The sequence below is a fragment of the Muntiacus reevesi genome, chromosome 3, assembly GCF_963930625.1.
Source record: "Muntiacus reevesi chromosome 3, mMunRee1.1, whole genome shotgun sequence".
In the NCBI taxonomy this organism is placed as follows: domain Eukaryota; kingdom Metazoa; phylum Chordata; class Mammalia; order Artiodactyla; family Cervidae; genus Muntiacus; species Muntiacus reevesi.
This window is the reverse complement of record NC_089251.1, coordinates 219612860-219637053: the sequence shown is the minus strand read 5'-3', so window position 1 is coordinate 219637053 and position 24194 is coordinate 219612860. Positions and strand designations below refer to the sequence as shown.

General features: G+C 36.5%; 1 protein-coding gene across 3 annotated transcripts in view; it reads left to right on the top strand.

Annotated features, from left to right (window-relative positions):
* ZEB2 (zinc finger E-box binding homeobox 2) overlaps window positions 1–24194 on the top strand; it is a 135090-nt gene that overhangs the window by 90618 nt on the left and 20278 nt on the right. For all 3 annotated transcript variants that reach the window (XM_065931488.1, XM_065931489.1, XM_065931490.1), the window contains exon 4: window positions 3737–3808. In XM_065931488.1, coding sequence (XP_065787560.1) covers window positions 3737–3808 — 72 coding nt within the window. The remainder of the gene's footprint in view (window positions 1–3736; window positions 3809–24194) is intronic.

Genomic DNA, 24194 nt, shown 5'->3' with positions numbered 1-24194 from the left:
TCCTTAACATACTGTGCCAAGTTTTGTACTCTTTCTGTTTCCAATTTTGCTTTCGGTGAAGGTTTCTCGAGTATCAGCAATCCCACACATAAACATTTATCGTTCTATCCATTAAGACTTAAGGTTTTAGATTTTCAACTATGAGGGAGAACTCAGCCAAAGATGCTTGAAAGATAAATACGTTTAATTAGGGGCCGAGGATGATCATTAAAGGAAGTCTGACTGCTGCAGAAGTCATTAACAATCTTAAATGAAATTTTTATTTTTATGATAGCCATTTACATGTATAATAAGAGCCAATGATTCTTGGGAGCAGTGTGACAGAAACAGAGTGTGGCGAGAACTCATGTAAGACATACTATTTAAATGAGCTGGTGTTAGCTATTCATATTTGTTAATGAACTAGATATGCAGGGCTATAAGAATGAATGTTCTGATGCTTTAAATTTTAATATCTAGAAATCAAGGGTAAGGACCAATTACTAGAATTTCCACCCTTAAAGGAATAATTAATAACGATATAACAAATGTACAGCTCCAAACTTCTGGGGAAAAAAAGTTTAATTTTAAAAAATTAAGACCAATAATTGAAAAACAGCCAAAACAGCCATGTCAAGCTGTAGTAGTCTGTGATCATGACAGTTTTTTGCATTGGTCATGGATCATAATTCTGGATGTTTTAATATACAATCATCCATATGAATGCATTAGACTCTATTATCACCTGTAGTTAATGGTGCCTGTGATACAAATGAACAGGCTGCTCTTTGCTCTTACCTTTATGGTAAATAAACTAGCATTCTGGAGTCACAATAATTAAATAAAATGTAAATCCCTAATCTCATTTGGCTATTTGGACCAAGAAAGTTACCCGGCTATTACCTGTCTGGTTCTAATGATTAGTAATGATTTATTGTTCTTTTTTTTTTATTGTTCCAAAAGTGCTCTGATGTGGTGCCTTGATGTCTAATGAAAAGAAATTGGTCTTAAAAAGCTACTCATTGTTTATCCTGCCTCTCAGATAACACATTTTTCTTCTGATAAAATATTTTTCTTATTTATTGTTCGAAACACACAATATAGACAATAATTCTAATTCGGGTGCTGTTTTATTTAGTAGTGTTTTATCCCTGGTGCCTGCCTGTCTACCGCCATACCTCGGCACATAGCTTTGCTCTGAGATAAGCCCCCTCTCCTGAGCTGGCTCTCCCCTGCTTTCTGTAATTTGTCTGCAGGATGCAGGTTTTCCACTGAAGAACGCAGTGGAGTTCTTACTGTGCCTTTCCGGTTCCAGCACAATCAAAGTTTTGTGTTTAGAATTGTCCTTGACATTCTTTCGTCCCACAATGGGGTGGACACAGTGTGCTGGAAGCCATGACATCATTATCATTGACACAGACTTAAATAAATCACCTGCATCTGGCCTCTTTCTGCTTATTCAAGGATTCTTCATCTTGTGGCAGAAAGTGCTTTTTATTTTCACAAACCTTCATCCCAAGGGTCTGGAAGATGCAAACTTTTACAAGTGCTTTAAAAACAAATATACTATGTGGTTTTAGATGCAGTATGCTGAGTAAGAGATGTCTTGGAAAATGTTTAAGGTTAGGCGTGAGGCAAAAAGGCAGCCAAGATTGCCTTTCATTCAGAGGGGATACTCCTAACCTACATGATGATGTCCTTCTGAATATGGATTCCTGTGAAGCTTAATTAAATAGGCATATAAATAGCATTTCAAATACATACTTGAAAGGGCTTAGTGTTTCATTTTAATAAATTGAGCTTGATGTTCAAAAAACAAAAAGCTTGATGCTCAGTAAATTGAAGCAAAGTACATTCTGGGTAAAAATGACACCATCTCAGTTGCACAATCTTTGGTAAAAGAGGGTTGTAGCTAAAGTATTACTACAGAACGCAGGACACAGTAGGTGCCAACTACACATGTGAATATGCAACATTTAATCATTTGGGAAGCAACCACCCCCTGTAACTTCTCTTTACTTTTTCATAAGAAAATGACAATGAGGAAGGAAGTGCAGCAGAAATCTTGAACATTACCACTATTATGCAAAAAAAAAAAAAAAAAATGCTGTTAACTGTTTTCCCCTCAGTGACTTGATCTCTCAGATGGAAAACTTATGATTCTTCTGACTCTTGGCTACCAGAAATCACATGAGAGGAGCGAGGAAGAAAGACACAAAAGTTATATTTATATCTAGTACTGAACTTCTCAGAAATACCTTAATTTAATTCCTTGCAGAGACTAATAAAAATATCAGATGAGGGAGCCTTTCAACCAATCAATTATGACAATTGACAATACAATATTGCTGTATATTGAACGCCTAAATGTTTTATGCAAAATGTCCCTGTGAAAATGTTTCTTAAATAAGAAAGAAGTCCAGGGCCAAGACTGAATTTAAAGTGGTCATAGAATTTAAACAAATATCATTCAAATTATCTGACCAGTATTATGCCCAGGGGCATTATATTAGCCTAATTTATATATGTGTATTTTACCTTAAGAGGCTCATGATTTTTCAATTCTGATCCCATGAACAGATATGCTGCAGGATACTACTTGTAAAACATATATTTTAATTTTGCTGTAACATTTGCTAGAATCTGTTTTTCTACCAAATAATTATGACTGAAATGTGATAAGCAAAAATGGTCAGGATAAATTTGGGAATTCACAGAGTCCTATTTATAAAGTTTCTCTTGTTTGAAACAAAATGATTATCACAGAGAGATATTTATCCTGGATCGTGTTTGATTCTCATTAGTATTGTTATTGTAAAATTACAACTTTTAAAATCCCATGTTAAATTTACTTCCTTGCAAGATTTTTAACTGTTAGCTGTCCTTCTCTGCCCTCACATATTCTTTAGTTTGGTAGGCAGAAAATTCGAGAGTTCTACTTTCTAGACTCTTCCCATTAAAGACATTACAATTTTAGAAAATGACCTTCTATCATTTATAGATCTTCAACTTCAGTGCTACATATTTTCATCTTCATCAGAACATTGAGCTGTTCTTACGCATATATGTTTTTCCTCAAAAATGACTATGATTCCCTACTGGGAGATAAATGGTAAGGAAGAAAGCTATTTATGGAGTGGTAAGGAAAGGAATAAAGAAAATACGTTTTAGAAGTTTATATAAAACAGTGAAACAGGTGTTTTCAGTACCTCTGAGATGCTTTTTTATAAACTGGGCATTTCAAGCTCTGGTATGTAGAATTAAGTTTTTTTTTTTTTTTAAATTTTGCTTGCATAGATTAGCACCATCATAGCTACTTCAAGGAGAGGAATAAAACATGAAAATAAAATAAGAAATTCTGACTTGCCTCTGGCCATCCAGCATTACCAGAGCTATAGCAGCCAGCGTGCCTTTTTGTCAGTGCAAATACTTAGTTGCTTTTGACTCTTATTGAAAAAATAATATCTTTCCCCCTGTTTGTCACTAGAACTGCCACCAGAAGAAAAGCCCTTCGTTTGCCCCAAATAAGCACCTCTGTTTTTCACAGCTTGCAGTAATGCTTAAAGTAAATAAGTTCTTGTGCAGCTAGCACTATTGGATTCATTCAATTGCCTGAACAAAGCTATTGTTTAGAGGTTTACAACAAGCCTTTTCTCTGTTTCCTTTAAAAGAATCTTCCTTGTTCCTGTGGTTGGCATGCTTAGTATAGTAAGCTTTTCTACAATTTTCAAATGCTAAAGAGAATTTTCCCCCACAGAAGAAATGAAGGAAGACTATGACACTATGGGGCCGGAAGCCACGATCCAGACCACAGTTAACAATGGTACAGGTAAGTGAGTTGACCACGCCAAGGGCATGCTCGCCCTGCATCATGTGGATTCCGTGAGTCAGGAGCAGGAGCGTTGACCCATCCATTTGTATCTCCATGACTTAACAATTAAGTCAGACTTTACAAGGCTCTTGATGATTTCAAATCAGAATTCTCTATTTTGATATTTTATTCAGCAAATGTATCTTTTATTCTTAAACCCCTAATTTGCCTGTGAAAGTGGAGAAAACTGAACTGGATTAAAAAAAAACACTTTTCAAAGCATTAGTTAGGCAAATTTTGATAGTAATTTTTATTTTAAAAGACTGCTTGAATATAATTTGAAAATTGTAATGTAATAGGCTCAGCAGTAAAGAATCTGCCTGTAATGCAGGAGACAAGCGAGTTCTAGTCCTGGGTCAGGAAGATCCCCTGGAGGAGGAAATGGCAACCAGCTCCAGTGTTCTTGCTGGGAAACCATCCCAGCCCCTGGGGTCAGAAAGGGTTGGACACGACTGAGCACTTCCAGTCACCACTAATATTAGTCACTGAGACTCAAATGATACGGTGTAGTTTAGATTATAAAATGTTTTTGTAGAAAGACAAACCAAAGTTCTGTGAGCATTCGTCACAAAACTTGATCGTCTGAATTCCTTTCTATTCTTTCTCCATTTTATTTCTCAGTCCCTTCTAGTTCCCCTAAATAATATTTTCCAGGCAAACGTTTTAGAGAGAATTGGAAATTTCTCTTCTTTTTTGATGAAGCTAAAAAATTGCAGTAATAGATAATGCTTTGGTTTGTTCTGCTGCTGCTATAGAACAGTTTCAGGATGATTGTGACATTTCATGGTCTTTCCCCAAAACTGAACAGCATCTCCCCTCACACCCTCTCATGTCACTAGTGCAAATGTATACTGACTCACTATTTTATCTCTTTTTTCCTAGATAAGGTTAAGTATGTTTTGTGTTTCAAACAATCCCTGTATGAGGCAAATATTACCCATTGTGCCCAGTATAAGTTTATCATCGAAAACAAAAGCAAAAAAAAGAAAAAAAAGCACATCGCTATTTCCACTCAACTCACCAATGGAAAAAAGTCACAGTTTTAAGAAGCTTTAGAAATGTAAATAATTAAGATATTCATATCTCCCTTATGTTGAAACACATCACAATAGACGGTTCATGCTGTGCTTCTATTTAGAATGCTCTTATTAATAACTTACCAGGCAATAACTTGCATTCTTAGATGAAAAATAAGAGAAATAATAATTTTAAAAAACTATTGCAAATTTTCCTTCATTTGAATAATGTCGATATGAGGTACAAAAATGAAACTGTACAGTATGGGATTATGGAAAAGGTATAGAATTAGGAACCTACAATCGTAATTTCTAGCTACACCTCTGACAATAGCTAGACTGTGACCTTGGGCAGGTCAGCTACCCTTCTTGGCACTCGGTTTCCACATCTGAAAAATGAATAGGTTACATTGGTTGCTTGTTAAGAATATTTCTAGTTTTAATATTCTGTGTTGCAGTGGTACCATGACCAAGTAAAATAGAAACCAGACAAAATAGCTTCATATTAAGGCATAATAATAAAGAGTTACCATAAATTAGATACTTTTTATAATGTCCCAACTCAGGGGATCAAAAATGGCTTTATCTTCCTGTTAAAGACAAATGTTAAATTTCAACCTCAAGCATAAATAAACTCTAATTTCATTAACTTTATAGGTGTTTAAAGTGTCAGTAAATTTATTCCACAGAATGACAATTTACTAGCTGTTTTATTCATTTGAAGTCTAAAGTGAGGTTAATAAAAATGCTTCCTATTCAGAAGATTTAAAAATCAATTTTGACTGTTCCTTCACCTACCCTTAAGATATCCTTTTTCCCATACCACTTACTATTACTTATAGTTCATATGTATTCAGTCAATAAATAAATTAATAAGTATTCATTCAGTGTCTTCCATCTATTCACTTTTGTGTGCACATATGTTAGAAGATAGGGCAGAAGTCTTAGATGTGACTATTATTTAATTTGGAAGATGCGACTAATGCACAAGAAAAAAATAGTAAGTGATAAGTGAAAATATGTGACAAATATGCCGCAAACAGTACGAATCATAATTATTTCAAATTACAGAAATATGAGAGATTCTATGAGGTGAATATTCAGAAAAGATTTCTTGAAGAAGGTGAAATTCGGACTAAGTTCATCTTTAGTAGTCATGAAGGAGTGAGGAAGGCCTTTCTAGCAGGACAGGAGCATGTGGGCCAGAGGAAGCAAATTGTAATATCCATTCAGACGGTAGTGAGTAAGAAGATTTGGCTGAATCAGGGAGTTCTAGGAGGCAATTCATGGGAAATGATGCTGGACATGTAAGTTAAAAGTAAATGGAGAATGTAATGCAACAGAGAAGAGAGTTCGGGGCATGTTAAACTACCATGATTTCTGTGAATAAAAACTAGACTTTGAGAAACCAACTGAAAATCCTTGTAGTTATTCAGGTGTGAAGTGACAAAAAAAGCCTGTCCTTGGGTAGTGACAGTGGTGAAATTTGTAACCTGACTTCTTCACAACCAATAGATTTTCTGGGTAATGAAATAAAAATGACTTCAAGATTGCACATCTGCATGTTTAGAACATGGCAAATACTATTTCTAGATAAACAAGAAAGAGACCCAGTTTTGAGAGAACTTGACCTTGTCTTTAGACAAGTATTTTTATATAAAATATATATATATATATGTATGTATTCTTTGGAAATGAGGAATTGAAACCCAGGAAGTCAGGATGAGAAAGATTTGAGAACCATGTAGATATATTCAGATGGTATTTAACATCATGGGCTAAAACATTTATGATTGAGAGTGTATTTATTGAAATTGGTAGAAAGCTGACGCCAGGGCTTCTGGTGGGTAAAAAGAAAAATCAAATTCATTGAAAGAAATAAGACTAAGAGATGGAAAAGTATTAAATAGCCAGACAGCAAAGAAAGAAAGTTTGGAACATATAAGATTCAAATGACTGCAACTGAAAGAATCCTGAGCAAATAATTGGAGTTGGTAATTTGGAATTTACTGGTGATCCTCTGTTTAGAACTCTGGCATTTTAGAGAATGAACACATATCTCTTCCCAACCATAAGTTTACTTCTTCTTATCCTTAGCATCGTTTTGGATGCTAAAACATGTAGAATTGAAATAAGACATCTTTAATGGTTGAAGTTGCCTATTCATGGAGCATCTCTTTCTCCCCACCTAAGTCCTGCTGATTAAGACCAAGCTATTGGCAGACCTTCCTCTTTAGCTATCCAACTGTAGTGATATCTTCCTCCAGTGAACTCTTATAGAACAAATCAGTTAAACTTGCTGTAGATGCTATAGAGTGTCATTACTTAATGTGTTGTTTTTCCAAATTAAATTGCAAACTCTGAGAATACGGATTGGTTTTAGACTACCATATTGTCTGTGAGACTGCCTTAAAATTAATAGTCTCAACAAACAGGTTTTTATTAAGAATGAATATGAAATTCATTTAGATCAGGTACCATTTTTTCTTTTTTAATTAAAGCAGAACAAACAGACATTGGCATAGATAAATTTTAAACAGGTTAAGCACATTTTCTGATAAAAAGTGTTGTTATTAACTGGAGTAAGCTGTCAAGAGAAGACAAAGAAAATGTCTCTATTATTTCTGAATATTCAACACACAAATTTCATTCCTAACTGAAAGTAAGGAAAAGATCTCTGAATTTCCTACTCAAGTCTACAAATCTATTAAACAGTAGAATTTAACCAAGTTCATATCAGTGGATAGAGTAGTCTTTTAGAATTTAAAAGTAGCTCCTTCCTAGTATAGTTTGCTGAGTTTAAAGCTGTAAGGAGTAGTGGGAAGGACTTAGCTGAATTGAATCACAGAATTTGAAAATTGAAAGTTATACCACGGAACAATTCCTTGACTGTAATTTGATAGCTGAGGAAACTGTAGTGAAAAGTGCCACATAGCTAACTAATACAGATTTGGGAATAAAATCTAAATCACCTCAGTTCAGTTCAGTCGCTCAGTCGTGTCCAACTCTTTGCGACCCCATGAACTGCAGCATGCCAGGCCTCCCTGTTCATCACTAACTCCCGGAGTTTACTCAAACTCATGTCCATTGAGTCGGTGATGCCATCCAACCATCTCATCCTCTGTCGTCCCCTTCTCTTCCTGCCTTCAATCTTTCCCAACATCAGGGTCTTTTCAAATGAGTCAGCTCTTCGCATCAGGTGGCCAAAATATTGGAGTTTCAGCTTCAACATCAGTCCTTCCAATGAAAACCCAGGACTGATTTCCTTTAGGATGGACTGGTTGGATCTCCTTGCAGTCCAAGGGGCAAGAGTCTTCTCCAACGCCACAGTTCAAAAGCATCAATTCTTCGGCGCTCAGCTTTCTTTATAGTCCAACTCTCACATCCATACATGACCACTGGAAAAACCATAGCCTTGACCAAACGGACCTTTGTTGGCAAAGTAACATCTCTGCTTTTTTAATATGCTGTCTAGGTTGGTTATAACTTTCCTTCCAAGGAGTAAGCATCTTTTAATTTCATGGCTGCAGTCACCATCTGCAGTGATTCTGGAGCCCCAAAAAATAAAGTCAGCCACTATTTCCACTGTTTCACCATCTATTTGCCATGAAGTATTGGGACCAGATGCCGTGATCTTAGTTTTCTGAATATTGAGCTTCAAGCCAACGTTTTCTCTCTCCTCTTTCACTTTCTTCAAGAGCCTCTTTAGTTCTTCACTTCCTGCCACAAGGGTAGTGTCATCTGCATATCTGAGGTTATTGGTATTTCTCCCGGAAATCTTGGTTCCAGCTTGTGCTTCCTCCAGCTCAGCATTTCTCATGATGTACTCTGCCTATAAGTTAAACAAGCAGGTGACAATATACAGCCTTGACCTACTCCTTTTCCTATTTGGAACCAGTCTGTTGTTCCATGTCCAGTTCTAACTGTTGCTTCCTGACCTGCATACATGTTTCTCAAGAGGCAGGTCAGGTGGTCTGGTATTCCTATCTCTTTCAGAATTGTCCACAGTTTATTGTGATCCACACAGTCAAAGGCTTTGGCATAGTCAATAAAGCTAAAATAGATGTTTTTCTGGCTCTAAGTCACCTAACATATCCTTTACCCTCACAAGGTTTTTCCCCACTCTGAAGAGCTGATCATGCTAGAAAGTATGGTATCATCTTTGACTCCTACACGCTTTACCTAATTAAATAATTTGTCAATTCCACTATCACAAATACTAAATACCACTTCTATTAATCTGCTCATTTTTTCACTCTTCTAATTTAAATTTTCATCTTTCATTTGAGCTATTACAATACCTATTTTACTAGGCTCCCTATTCTCAACACCCAATTTCTTTAATCCATCCTTCAAACAAAGTTTGTTTGAAGTTGTTTTCCAAACACAGGGCAAATGGATAACTTCCTTCCCTTCTTCAGTTCATATTCAACCTTGTATCTCTTTGTTGCTTTCAGAATGAGTCAGCATTTCAGTTGATTTGGCACCTTTCATGATCTAACCCCATCTTGCCTTCAATACTACTTCCCAGAATATGCCCCAAAGATTGTTGACCCTTTATCCTCCTTTGCCTTTGTTCATTGTTTCCCTCCTACCTGGAAAGCCACTCTTTCTTTCTTAGCTTGACAACATCATACACATTCTTAAAGGCCATCTCCACCAGGAAGCCATCTGACCTTCTCTTTTTCAGGATTTACCACTCATGCTTCTGAGGGTCATTCTCTCTCATATTAGACTTAGTCACCTGCAGGTGTGTTTCTCCCCATTAGATCGTAAGCTGCTTGAAAGCAGTAATGATGTGGAATTTTGGTCACTTTCTCACCACAGATCCTAGAATGGTCCTGAGTCAGAAAGAGTATCTGAAGAAATGAGAGCATGAATGAGAGAAAAACAACACTTGGGCTTTTCTTTTATATTTACAGGTTGACATACTTTTGACACCTCACCTGAAATATTTAGACGTTTTCATCTTCCTTTATTCCAGTCCCTCAGATAAGGAAGACTTCAGTTACATTTGGTTGGTCTCTAGCCTTCATGTGCTCCTCTATTTGGTCTGTCCACATTCTTCCTATAATCCATTTCTCAAGGTCCAAATTCCCTTCTTAGATCTTTAATAGTCCCCCAATACCTAAAAGACAAAGTCCACATTTCTTCAGATAGGCATTGAGAGGCATCACATCTCACCAGTATTACACTCTGTCAGACCAAATCCCTGGGCAATATCAAATAAGAATCACATTTATACTACATCTGAATCTCTCCCCATGCTATCTCTTGAGACCTTAATCTCTAACTTTCTTTCCTCCAATCATCTGAATTCTACCTACTCTTCTGTTCTTCACAACCATCTCACCTCCCATTTCCTTAATGTGGTCATCCTTGAACACCCCAAACCACATCAATCTCTTCCTTCTCTGAAATCCCACAGCACTCAGGTGCACACCACTAATTTTAGCATGTTGAGTTGTTCCTCTTTATGTTGTTTGCGCACATTTCACGTAGTTAATTTCATGGAGACAAGCAATTCCTTAAGCTATAAAATGGGGATATATTAACATGGTATGTACCTCATAGGACTGTTAAGGCAATTAAATAAACAATGTATGTATTGGCCTTAGTATGTGTCCCCCAAATATTTGCTTTAATAAAAGAATTATTCCCTGTTTGTCCCAAAGTACAGCAGTGACACATGGTATACATCATGAACTGGTAAAATGAATGAATGAATGAACAAATGTTAGGTGGAGAAGAAATGGACTCTGAAAAGGGAAGTCAGAATAGGCAAAAACATTTACTGTGATGAGGATTAAGTCCAGTATTTTCAGAAAGTAAAACCAGGATTTAAGCCCCTGAAGTAAGAGTAGCATGTCACTACTTTTTTACAACAAAGTTAGGTTAGCAGCACAGCAAAATTAATGTATTGCAAGTAGAGCATTGCAAACCCTGATTTATAGTAATAACTTTATATGTTGCATTTAATGTTTTTACACTGCTTCTAATGTTTTAAAAAAAATGAAAAATGTATGCTTTAACACATAAAGAATAAGTTTTCGAAACAAACCTTACATCTTTCAGATATGATTCAAATTCAGAATGAAATTACTATGTAGAATTCTTGAGTGTATTTTTTAAAGCTATTTTCTAAGAAGATTAGAGAAATGGAAAAACTTGGGAGCATTATAAACATGAGTTTGCCTACATGTTAGTAGTAACAAGGATCTATCTTAGGTTCATGGTGATCATTAGCATTAATGCATTTCCACGTGCATATCACGACCTAAATAGGTCCCTGATGTTTTCCTCTTTGAATGTGTGAAAGTTATATTTACTCAGACAATCTAACATTCTAGTTATAAAGAGCTATTAATAACCACCTGCATCTTTGCTTGCTTTGCTGGGAAAAGGAAAACACCATACATCTAGGAACTGGGTAAGGCCAATATAGGTCTCAGTTCTTAATTTTATATAACAGAAGAAAACTGTTGTCCAAGAACTAACTGTATTGACTGCAGCTAATAGTTGTTAAACATACTGTCAATATTTTAGGAATAATATATAAATGCTTTCACAGATAAAAAGCCAAAAGTTATTTTCAGATGCTCTGATTCTAGAGTCAAATAAACTACATTTGCATTTTGTCTCTACCAATTGCTAGTTTCATGAACTTGTGTATAAAAAGCCTTCATTTCTACCATCATGTATCACTAAAATGGAACTAATGATTCCTAGTGTACGGAGTCTGATTGTAGTGATTAAATGGTATATCCTTTTTAACCAAACAAAATGGTGTATCATTTTTAAAGTACCAAGTATAATGCATAACATATAATAGGTATTCACCCTCTTTTGGTTATTTTTATGGTTTGTTTGCATCTATAAATAAGCTTACCCATTTTTTTTAAAGTATTTTTTATTTCCTTGGTTGCACTGAGTCTTAGTTGTGGCATGTGGGATCTAGTTCCCTGACCTGGGATTGAACCCTGGTCTCCCGCACTGGGAGCTGGGACTCGTAACCACTGAACCACCAGGGAGGTCCCATGCTTACCCGCTTTTGTGCACTGAGAGATAAATGTACTCTGAACTATTTTCTCCCTTCACACTGGCTCCTCATTAACTTCTCTAGAATCCAAAACTACAATATTTAACAAATTTGTAATGGGAGGACTAACCAGTTGATTTTGAGAGACTTAGCCAATTAAATTCCTTTGACATCTTGGAAAACTACCCAGACAAGTTGTAGGACAAATTACTTTTCACTGCACTAAAGCTGCATTTGAAGTTAAAATAGGAAGATTAAGAAGGACTAGCTTAGCTTTCTATCTCATTCATCTTTATCTAGCATCCTGTTTCTGAATGTAGAAGAGGATTTAGTAGTATTTATTATATTTGTGTATAAGGATGTTGAAAGCTGTCAAGGATTTTTCCTTCACTTGATCAGTGACTAGTATCAGAGATCATATAAAAAATATTGGCACTGATTAATAATGAATTTATTTTTAATTCAGAATTAAGCATAACTATTTAGAAAAGGAATCATATCTTTTTTTCCTTTCTGTCCTAGGTAACAATTAAATAATATTTGTCACTTGTTAACAAGCACGAAAATACTTCATTCTTTTTATAGTATTTGTTGTGTGCAGAATTTGAACTGAGGTTCAAGAAAGAAACAAAAGAAATAGAAGGTATAATCCTATCCTTAAGGAATGCAAAATCTTATGATGCCATTAGGAAAGACAAAAATCACAATGACGTGAAGGTAAAATTTACAAATGAATGATTATGGCTTCATCAGCTGTTAGATCAGTAATCAATTTGGGAGACCCTACAAAGTGCAAAGCATTTTATTAGGTGTCATGAAACATACAGTGAATAGTCACTGTCATTAATGACATACTCAATTGAGTAAATAAAGCAATGGTAGCTAAATAAGAAATATGTGTATATGTACTAAAGACATGAAAATAGGGAGGTGACGTAAGAGATTGCAAATTTTAGGGAAGTTTTTTTCCAGGACAAAGGCTTGCTGAACATAGCTGTATACAAAAGAGAGACAGAGGAAAAGGCTGAAAATGTAAAAGGAGTTGAGGTAAAAAATGGAGTAGGTTATCAGAAGAGTTGTGAGGGAATAGCTTTAGATGGTAGCCTTGGCTGTGGGCAGACACACATCTTTTCTAGCAATAAAATCAGAAGAAGAAGGGAGAATGATGGTAGGTAGTTGATGGAATTCACATCACAGAAGTTGCACTCTTGGAAGTAGGGAGAAAAAAGAGATCATCAATTGACAGTACGGGAATGAACATAGGATTTTAGTTTGGCAAGGCAAGAATGATATAAGAATAAACTGTAGGAATGGAAGTGACTTCGAAATTCAAGGTGAACCAAGGCAGGCAAAATCAGAATCGGTGAAATGACCTGAGGGACTTGTCAGGGTCTGATTATCACAATGAAGTACCTGTTTCAGGAGGTGAGGAATTGAGTGATGGGATGGAGCAGCCGGCTGAAATCAGAGAGTGAAAGTTCCAAGTTTTGCTCAAAAAGATGGCATTGTCCCAGGGTTGGCCATACCCAGGAGTGGCGGGCCATCCCTGTGCTTGGACTAGGGAAAGTCAGAGCACCAGCAGCCGGGATTCTGCACAGACTCTCTTTTCAGTAATGAAGTTCCCCAGAATGAGAGTAATGACAGCCTGGGATAAACATTTTCATGGGATAAGTGTCATTTTACTTGAACTGTATAGGTTGTGTCCTAAGACATGATAGTGAAAATGGATGACTTAAGACTTCAAAAAATTACAGTTAACAGACTGGAGGCTTTTTGAGGGTCAAGGTTAAGTTTGCTCTTCTCTGATTTCGTCTCAGTAGGTGCAGTGTTTATACGGCCTCAATGGTTTATAAACAGGTTGCTTTTCACATTAAAGCATAAATGAATAAACAAAGAAGTGATGAACAAATTGATAAAACAGGCACTCTGATTTGAAATGGTGGTATGAATGGAGGAGTATTTTGACCCTTCTGTCTATTGCTCTGAGCTTTAAGACAAATGAAAGCAAGAATGGCTCCGCTGGAAAGGTTTGTGAGGGATGGAATATTATCAAGAGATGACACAGTTTCATTTGATCTGAAGAAGCAGAACTCATGTAGGAGGACATCATTAAGCATGTGGGGGGGATAAACAAGTAATATGTGAAATGGGAAAGCAAAATGAACCGTGAATAAAGTGATTCTTGGTCTCTAGTCCTAAATTAAGCCTTAAGACATTTTTTTTATTTACAAAAACCGTAATAGTTAATAAAAATTCTCCTTTGCAAGATGTTTCATAAAGTTATTTTTGAATTGAGTGCCTTTTGTAACATGATTCAAATTAGGAAATATAAAAAGGAGAAAAATGCAATCCCTAAATATTAAATGGAAATTTTAAATAAGTCTCTTAAGTGAAGCATTTGAAGAAATTTCGTGATTTTTTTTTCCATTTTACCCCAGTAGATTTAGATGTAGTCACTCAGTCAAAAAATAAAACAAGGGAGAGGGTTCAAGAGGGAGGGGACATATATATACCTATGGCTGATTCATGTTGGTGTATGGCAAAAACCATCACAATGTTGGAAAGTAATTAGCCTCTAATAAAAATTTTTTAAAAGTGCATAGGATTCAGAAGAGGGAGGACATGAAAAGACAAATTGAGAAAAAAAAAAGTTTAAAATGTCATATTTTATTTATATTGAAGTTGGCATTTATATTGCCTTTCCCCTATTAATTTTATGGTGTCATAATGTTTTGTTTAGAGCTACTTATAATGTCAGAGCAATCTTTTCAGCATCTAAGACCTATTCAAATTATATCCAATCAGGCATGAATAAAAACTAAAAAGGTGGGGTTGTCTCTCTTTCTCTCTCTCTCTCTCTCTCTCTCATATTGACTCATTATGATATAGTCCAAAGAATAATGGGTTGAGTTAGGACACATGAATTCTCTACCCAGCTCTTCCAGAAATTATTTGTGTAACTTTCTACAAATCATTAGCCTCACTGTACCTTCATTTTATCTGTTAAGTGAGGACATTAGACTAGAAATTTTGGACTCCACCCACCCTATCATTTCTTCTAATGAGATTTTACTGGGAAGATTGAATAAAAAAAAGGAAAATCATGGGCTGTGCAAGTTGCTACTGGATGGGGAGGTTCTCAGTGCTCCTGCCTCATGATTCTAGATCCGAGTCTGGATTCCTGGAAGTGGTCCCTGCAGGCACACGGGTCTGGGCTCAGAAAGACCTCACCCTTGGTTTGGTGCTATATGGCTGCCGTTTGGGGCTTCCCAGGTAACTCCGTGGCAAAGAATCTAGCTGCCATTTTGCACCAAGCTCCACATTATATAGCCAGTCCTGCTTATACCTCACAAAATATGTTAAGATAATCTGTGAGTATGAGCAGGATGGGAAGGGGTGGGATCAGGGACTCTCTGCCTGAAGTACCACATAGAAACACATATTCTGTTCAGGTGTATAGGATCTTTTGCAGGGATCTCAGAAGCAATTTAATCCCAGATAAAGAGCTAGACCTTGATTTAAACTCTTGTTTGAGCAAGATAGAAAGTGAAAGTCGCTCAGTCATGTCCTCCTCTTTGCAGTCCCATGGACTGTATAGTCCATGGAATTCTCCAGGCCAGAATACTGGAGTGGGTAGCCATTCCCTTCTTCAGGGGATCTTCCCAATCCCGGGATTGAACCAGAGTCTCCCACATTGCAGGCGGATTCTTTACTGTCTGAATCACCAGGAAAGTCCAATGTCCCCAAAATGGTAATCAGAGTGATAAGGTTAGCAGGCTAACAATGGGTTAGGCTTCTTGCAGCATAAATTCTGTGTGTCATATCATTAGCATAGAAGACGGTGGAGAAAAGAGAATGTTTTTGTACCTTTTTTATCTTCTTGCTTTATAAGTTTCCATTCCTCTCGTATCTCTTAATTGGAGTTCAGTTAAAACCTTTAAATTACCTAGGTTTCTTCTGGGGGCTTCTCTGATATCTCAGTTGGTAAAAAATCTGCCTGCAATGCAGGAGACCTCGGTTCCATTCTTGGGTTGGAAAGATCCACTAGAGAAGGGATAGGCTACCCACTCCAGTATTCTTGGGCTTCCCTTGTGGCTCAGCTGGTAAAGAATGCACCTACAATGCGGAAGACCTATGTCTGATCCCTGAGTTAGGAAGATACCCTGGAGAAGGGAAAGGCTACCCACTCCAGTATTCTGGCCTGGAGAACTCCATGGACTGTATGGTCCATGAGCTCGCAGAGTGGGACACGACTGAGTGGCTTTCACTTTCACTTGGGTTAAATAGTTCTCGGCCAGAGTTGAGTGGAATGTATAGTGTTAACCAATTGTGTAACAGTGAATTTACCAGTTTATCAGACAATTCATTTAGTACCTAGATACTTAACAAAGAGAGAGTCCTGTTGTTCTGGAGCATGTCATTTTCTTCTTGTGTATAATATTGGTCACGTTTTTATAGGTTGGGAGAATTTCGTCCTCTAGTCAGATCTGTCATGCAAATTATCATTAAAATTTTTTTTTCTAGTTACTTTCATACAATGAGTTTCTAAGAAGAGAGGTGAGGAAGGCATAGGTTCTGAGGCAAGAAAAACAAAAGTAGCACTTGGCAGGTTAGATAGGAGGGTCGCTTTCAGACTGTAACCTGTGTACATCAGGAAGACCCTGTCACTTCCTGGTGAATGAATGCTGCGATTTTATGAGCTTTGTTTGCGATTAGGAGCAGCTTTCTCCACTTCGCAGCAAGGGTTCCCACAAGAAAGAACAGATATCCCAAGCTTCTTGAGTGTCTCCATTCATTCAACAAATATTTAATTTTTGCTTAATATTTAAGCACTGTTTCCCTTGTGATATTGTCTGTGGTTTCCAGGCACCTCCAAAATATGTTTCCTTAATCTGTCTTTGTGGGTCCTCCATCGGAAAACTGCGTTCCTTTGAGTTTGTCACTGAAAACAATACAGATAAAACTCTGTAGGCCTAGGCAGTGAATAAAAAGCAAATTGATTAGGGCAAAGAATTAATTGAAATGATGCAATTCTGAAATTTTGAGGATTCCCTAGAAAGCATACATTGGCTCATTTTATAGATGAAGAGATTGAGATTAAAAGACATACGTAGGTGAGTTAAAATGAATAAGTCTAATTATTTTAAACAGGGTCTAATCTTTCAATCATTGAGGATTAGCTATGTGCCTGGCACTGTCCTAGGCACTGGAATGCATGCATGCGTGTTCACTTGCATCTGACTCTGCGACCCCACCAAACTCCCCTGTCCATGAAATTTTCCAAGCAAGAATACTGGAGCAGGTTGCCATTTCCTACTCCAGGGGATCTTCCTGACCCAACAGTCTCTTGCACCTTCTGCATTGGCAGGCAGATTCTTTACCACTGCACCACCTGGGAAGCCCAGGCACTGGGATACAAAGGTGAATAAGACCCTCTGCGCCTCTGTTAGCTCGTGGGCACGCAAAGGGAAGATTATCCTGTATGGGATAAATTCAACAATTGAGACATGCAGATGATATTCTGTAGAAGGAGGGCATGAGCTCAGATTGAGATTGGCAGAAAGGCTCCTTGACATAGAATTAATTCTGTATTGTTTCCCAAACCACGTTACTGAATGCCTTACTTAGCCAGGGGAGGCAGAGAACTGAATTCCTAGGGTAACAATTCAACTAGGCATGTATCAGAATCCCCAGAAGGACTTATTAAAACACAGATGGCTGATTCCCGTCTGTCTGGGGGTGGACCCCAAGAATTTACATTTTGAAGAAGTTCCCAAGTGGTACTGATGCTGCTGACCCAGGGACCACATTTTGAAACCACTGTCCTGGAACATCCTTAAGTGTCATGTGTCTCTACTGAAAGCATATGAAAGAGCATTGACTTACTGGGCAAAAATACCATCCTTCATAAACCTGTCTAAAATGTAATAAAATAGTTTGAGTCTTTTCAGTGATAAACCAAATCCAAAATTTTAGATTTCACAGGTATATGAAAGGTAAACACATATTATCTAACTTGGGGATTTTTGTTTTAAAGGAGTGGTCTTCATACGAATACATAGACAGCAAAACTATCAACGGGTTTGTAGTCTCTAAATCTGGATATTCATGATCCCCTAATTAAAAAAAAAAAACAAAAAACCTCACTTTAAAATTAGACTCTGTCCCCAGTTGGGCTGCTTCCTGCTGTTGGGGGAGGTATTTGATTCTGCAGAATACTACAGAGTCCCATCCCCTTGGAACTTTCTCTCCTGACGCTCTTATACATGGGGAGTACTCATTGGCATCTGAACATGTGTTCTCAGGAGAAAGCCACATCAGAGCCGGCATGGAGAGACCAGTCCAGACACTGTACTAATTCTCAAGAAGAGAAGAAAGCTTTGTCACTTTTGACAAGACTTTTCTGGCCTTACCCACACCTCTGTAGCAGCTGGAGGCTCTGTTGGGTAGCCCATGTGGCTATCTAATGAGAAAAACATCATCTTCCTCAAGGTTGCTTTTAGATATTTGGTGCCACTGTGCATTCTGCAGAAAGCCATGCATCCATTTTTAATGATAAAATATGTATCCTACATTAATTAGTCCACTTTAAACAAAGTAGCCATGAGAATTTATATTCAACAAATGTGAATATGGGCTTGCTTTAAAAAATTCAATACAAATGACTAAATCAAAAATAATTTTCCGTGTTTTCCTACCATTGAAAATGTTGTTTAAAGAGAGCTTATTTTTTCAAAAAGATGACGGATATTGTTATCTAGATTCAGGTCCCTTTGCCTTGACATTTGAAGTGAGTAAAAGCAGATATTATAAATGTGTAATTTCTACTTTATACTAAGGAAGTGTGTATGTGTGTATTTGTTTTCCTCTGATACACATTTATGTATTTATGTCTGTGTATTGCAGAATCACACTCAGTTTATGTACTTGTCTCTAAATATGAGACTCACAGAGTAGAAAAGCAGTTCTCAGTCACCATCACTGTGTTCTATCCCTATCCAACGCTCTGGTTCTAGTAGACACTCAATAAACAGTTACTAAGCAAAGGGATGGATGAATGATTTTACTCAGTTTTTATAGGTGTTTGCTTCAGCTCTTCTAGACCCTCCAAAGTATTTTCTTTTCCAAAAGAATTATTGATTCATTTTGATATTTATTAAAATGGCTTAGCATAATAGTCAAATATATTTCTTCAATTTCTTAATGAATGTGAAAATCATGCTGGGTTATAGACCAGTGTTAATAGAGTACCTGTCTTCCTACATGAACACATGCTTGTAGCAAAGAAAGAAAATACATGGTGAGAGAATAAAAAGAAACAGAAAAAAGAGATGGAACAAGTATCAAGGTCTCATTATAAGTTAACTACTTATAAGCATATTAGGAATCTTAGGAGTTCTCTGGTGCTCCAGTGGTTAAGACTATGCTTCCAATGCAGGGGGCACAGGTTCAATCCCTGGTCAGGGAACTAAGATTCCACATGCCATGGGGTATGGCTATAAAAAATAAAATAAAAGTAATAAAAATAATTTTAGGAAAAGAAATACTTAAAAAAGAGTTTTAAGAATCTTTAAGAAATATTTATGAGGGGAACAGGAGTTATGAATGATTTATTAAAGAGACCAATAAATATCTTTTATTTAGAGATTTAATTTCAAGAGGTTAACACTGCTTGCTTTTAGGCAGTAATTTGAAAAGTCAGTCCATGTTGGTATTTATCATTATCTATCAAAAATATTAATACCTAAGATAGACATAGGGTTTTTATGAAAGTATTATTAATTAACAACATTAGTAAGAGTGACCAACATATTTACAAGAAATTTGAGCTTTTCTGATTTAAAGGGACTTAGAAAGTTATCCTAACAATATTAAAACACATTTGGCTATGAGGAAACATTTTTAATTAATGAAGTTCTTTTTTTGGACAGAGGAAAGTTTACCAGACCTTAGGGAAGGCTGAGATATTTGCAAGACATCAGGGTAAATTTTAGGACTAAATGCAAAATCTCTGGAGAAGGTATGGGAAGAAATTACTTGAGGTTTCTTGTGAATTTTTGCTATGGCTTGATCATAAATACCATGCAAATATCCTTTGTCAGTGTGTTTTGGCAGTTCTTCCAAGGAGATCGAGGAGTGAAGAGGATTATAGAAAAACAGAAAAGAAAATGAGGTTGATTTTAGACTAGAAAAATGCAGTGAGGAATTTTATAACTTTCTAGCAAATTTTCTACCTCATCTCTGATTCTGCTATACAGTATTACAAAATCTTTGTAAAAAACAAAAATGCAGACTTCCAAATAGAATCAAAACATTTTCTTTCCCAACAATTTTGAGAGTATCCAAAATTTAATTCCATCATTTATTCTAGAATTGTAACAATCAGGGTGTTTTGGAGTCTAGTAGGCTGAAACACAGCATAGCCTAAGGTAGAAGAGGGAATTTTCTGCTCTCTGGGAGGATGCAAGTGCTGATTGACCTCAGGAATAAGTGTGGTTAGAAAACTGCTGTCACGGCTTGTCATCTTGTCTCTGCTTTTCTTTAGGTATCTGCTTCATTTTCTCTCTTCATAAATTTTCTTATTTTACATGGGATTTATCAGGTCTTTCATTCTACATCGTATAGTTGTAGTCACTTGGAAAATATACGTCTGCCTTGGTGCTCTCTTTGGAAACAAATCCTAAAATCATGGGAAAGAGATTGACTGAAACTCAGTGGGATTCTTGACTACCACTGGACCAATCAATGCTTTGACCTACAGGATGGAGCGCTAAGATCACTTCACTTTACTTCAGGTGCCGATTGATTCACTGCATCTAGTGGAGCAGGATCATGCAACAATGTGGCAGCTGCCTTGAGGACCATAAATCTTAGCAATAGGGACAGTGGGGAACCACCCCAAGCAAAGGAGAATGTGGTACTGAGCAGAGAAACCATTTACTAGTAACCATATGTTACTAGTATCCATACCAAGATTAGGGAAAATCACATTTCATCCATGATGGTTATACCTAGTTCATAGAAGGCTAGACTCTAACCCACTTAAAGTGACTCTAGATATTAAGATATATAACTAATAGCATATCTATACCACATGAAGAAAAATCCTGATAGAGCAGATAGATTTAAATAATTGACTTTCTTCGTGAAACCCTTTTTGAATACTCCCCTGAGCCCTATCAAATTCTTGCAAGAACTTATGATCACGACTACACAGTTTATCACATAATTGTTCTACAGTTACTTGAATAGTAGGTCTAGTACACCTAACTATAGGTGTCTTATCTTATGCTTCGTTTTTTTTAGAAGACTTCTGCACCAAGATTAGTGTTAAGGACGTAATTTATTCCAGATTCATTCCATAAATGATTCTTGAGTGCCTACTAATTTCTAGGCAATATATTTGATGCTCAGGCTAAAAGATGATCAAAGATGATACTTAACAAGAGCACATGATTTGATATCTTTTGTCCCCATTCACACTTGACATAGAAATCTAGTATAGCCAGATTTGATTTACTGAATGAATTGCCTCTCCAAATACCAGTAGTGTATCTAGATGCAGTTTAGTTTGCCTATCCAGAAAAATCAGAATTTTCCTCCCTTTTAAGCTGAAAGGCTATTAATGCAAATCCAATTGAATTTGCATTTGATTACATTTCTGATGGAAACATTCATATGCAAATAAAAATTCATGCAAAGATAGCCAGATAATTCAAGTACTTGCTGAAATATCAGGATAAAATTAGGATGATATTAAATGTATATCTATCCATGTTTACTGGGTTACACTAAGGATCTTCAACTGGGACAGTGTTCTTGAAAAATTAAAATAAATCATGTCTTAAACATTTGGCAATGTTTAACTAGATCTGAATTTGGAAAATCACTATCACCTTACTTTCTGCTGCCATGGTGCTAATAAAGAAGTCAATCCCTGATCAAATCAATTAAGTTGTTAAAAAAAGGTTCATTTTGGATCCACCCATTTTGTCCCCTTTATCTTTTCTTGCACTTAAAAGGTGACTTTTGATAGATCTGAAGTTATTTTGATGATCCCAAACAATGAATAAATAGTTTGTGCAAGCTGGCATTACTTTCATACCTCCCTAGTGACTTAATGGTGCAAGTTAAATGATACCGTCACAGTCACCACCAAGTATCCTTTGGAAAACATCCATGGCAACCTGAATAGATCAGAGGGAAAGTGATCTTAATCAATGTCCATATTCTACTTAGAAAAGATGTTAAGACGGAAGATTCTAAGAGAAGATTTAAGCAAAATTTCAAGATACAAAATCTTAATCTACTATTGCACTTTTCAAACCTCTATTTGAAAGAGGTCCTGGAATTAGACCATTGCTCTTGTTAAAATTAACAGATGTTAGAGTGGCAAAAAAGAAACATTTGAGATCACAGTATTCAGATTGTTAGCACTTAGTTTAATAGTCTACGAAGTGCAATGCTCCCAGTTTCCTTTTATTTGATCCAGTGTATTCATTCATAGTTTCAAATCTTTTTTAGAATGCCTGTGCTTCCTGCGTTGCTGATGTCACTTAACCAGCTATCAAATTCGAAAAGCCTAAACCTAAAAGGGGTGGGGATCTTCACCATTCCCTCATTGGTACATCCAAGCTTTCCCCAAAACTAATCCAACCACTTCTTATAATCTCCCTCACCATTTTTGTAACCTTTATCTTTTGCCCAATCAATGGCAAGAGACTCCTAACTGGTTTCCCAGGGTCTACTTTCCTCTTCATGCAGTCCCCATCATACTGTAACCAGGGCTGTCATTTGAAAATGCAGATAACCCATAATTTCACCCCGCCATCTTTCCTGCTTGATATCTTTCGGTGGCTTCCTGCTTCTCTTAGAAGAAAATCCAGATCCTTAACAGGACTAGCGCGCACTGCAGGGTTTGGTCCCTACCTTCCTCTTTACCCTTACATCAAGCTCCTTCTCCCCACACTCTAGCAAAATCCTTTCAGATTCCGAAATGGTCCATGTTCTTCCCAGTCACCACTGTTCTACCTTAGCTTCTAAAGTTAGTTAATTTCATGCTTCTCAGTTAAGGCTTTCCTGATCTTCCAGACTCCATCAGGTCCCTGTCAAGTCCCCCTGTTACTTCTGTAATACCACCATGTAACTTTCTTTCATAACACTTATTTGAGTTTGTATTATTATAACTATCTTTGAGACAATATCAGTTGTAATGATCATTTTCATGGCTTCCTGAAGAATGAGGCTGGATCTCTTTTTTTGCTTATCAAAACAAGACATGATGCCTGTCACATACCAGGCACTCAGTAAATACTTATTGATTAATGGAAGGTTCCACTTTCTAGTCTTCTCATACACGTTCATAACAGTAAAAGCCAAAAATAAAAATTGACTGGCTTGCTTGAACATCACCCTGCCACAAATTGCCGTGGAGAATTAGGATGACAAATATCAATACTGTAGTATCTTTTATGACAGAGAAGGTGAGATGAAGAATGTAGTGAGATCAAGCTTTACTGTCCTCAAAAACTATGAAAGTTTGGCCCCACCATGGATTGTATGAGCAAAGGATTATTCTTCACTTACTTCTGGTAGACAACAATGTGGCACCCACTTTCCCAACACTGACTTATGCATAAAAGTTTTTACTTAAGGATATTTAAGCCACAACTTATTTCAAAAACATAGCTAGTAGTTTCCAATATACAGTCTTGGGACACAAGTTGCTAACATTGGTTTACACCTGTTATTCATGTCATGGGAACAGAATCATAAAAGTTAAAAGTCATATCAAAATCATATTGCAAGATAGCCAGTTTCTTAACTCAATCTGTTACTTTTTATTTCTATCAGTGTGAGCTTAATTTTATTTTCAGCAACTTTAAAATATTGAGCTAAACATTGAAATTTTAAGAAAAGGTAAACTCCAACATTCCTTGAATTTTGTTTAACAATCTCATTATTATCTCTCCGGGAATATCCATCCTTCTACATCTCTCTTGAACTGTGTAGTCCTGGTGGTCTGTGATGTTCAGAGAATGGAGGGTTAAAAGCTTACATTTAGCAACAGAATGTATATGTGGTGAGGAACATTAAGTTTAGTGGACTATAAAAAATTAAATACACCTTTCTTTAAAAAAAAGAAAGTTTTATATATATTATTAAAGTAGCTTTGAGCTCATATTATCTCCCATGTTTATGGATCTTAGAATATAGTTCCTTTTTTCATTTTCCCTGAAAAACATTTTAAAATGTCTGTCATTCTTTGCAAAGCACACAGACTCATCTT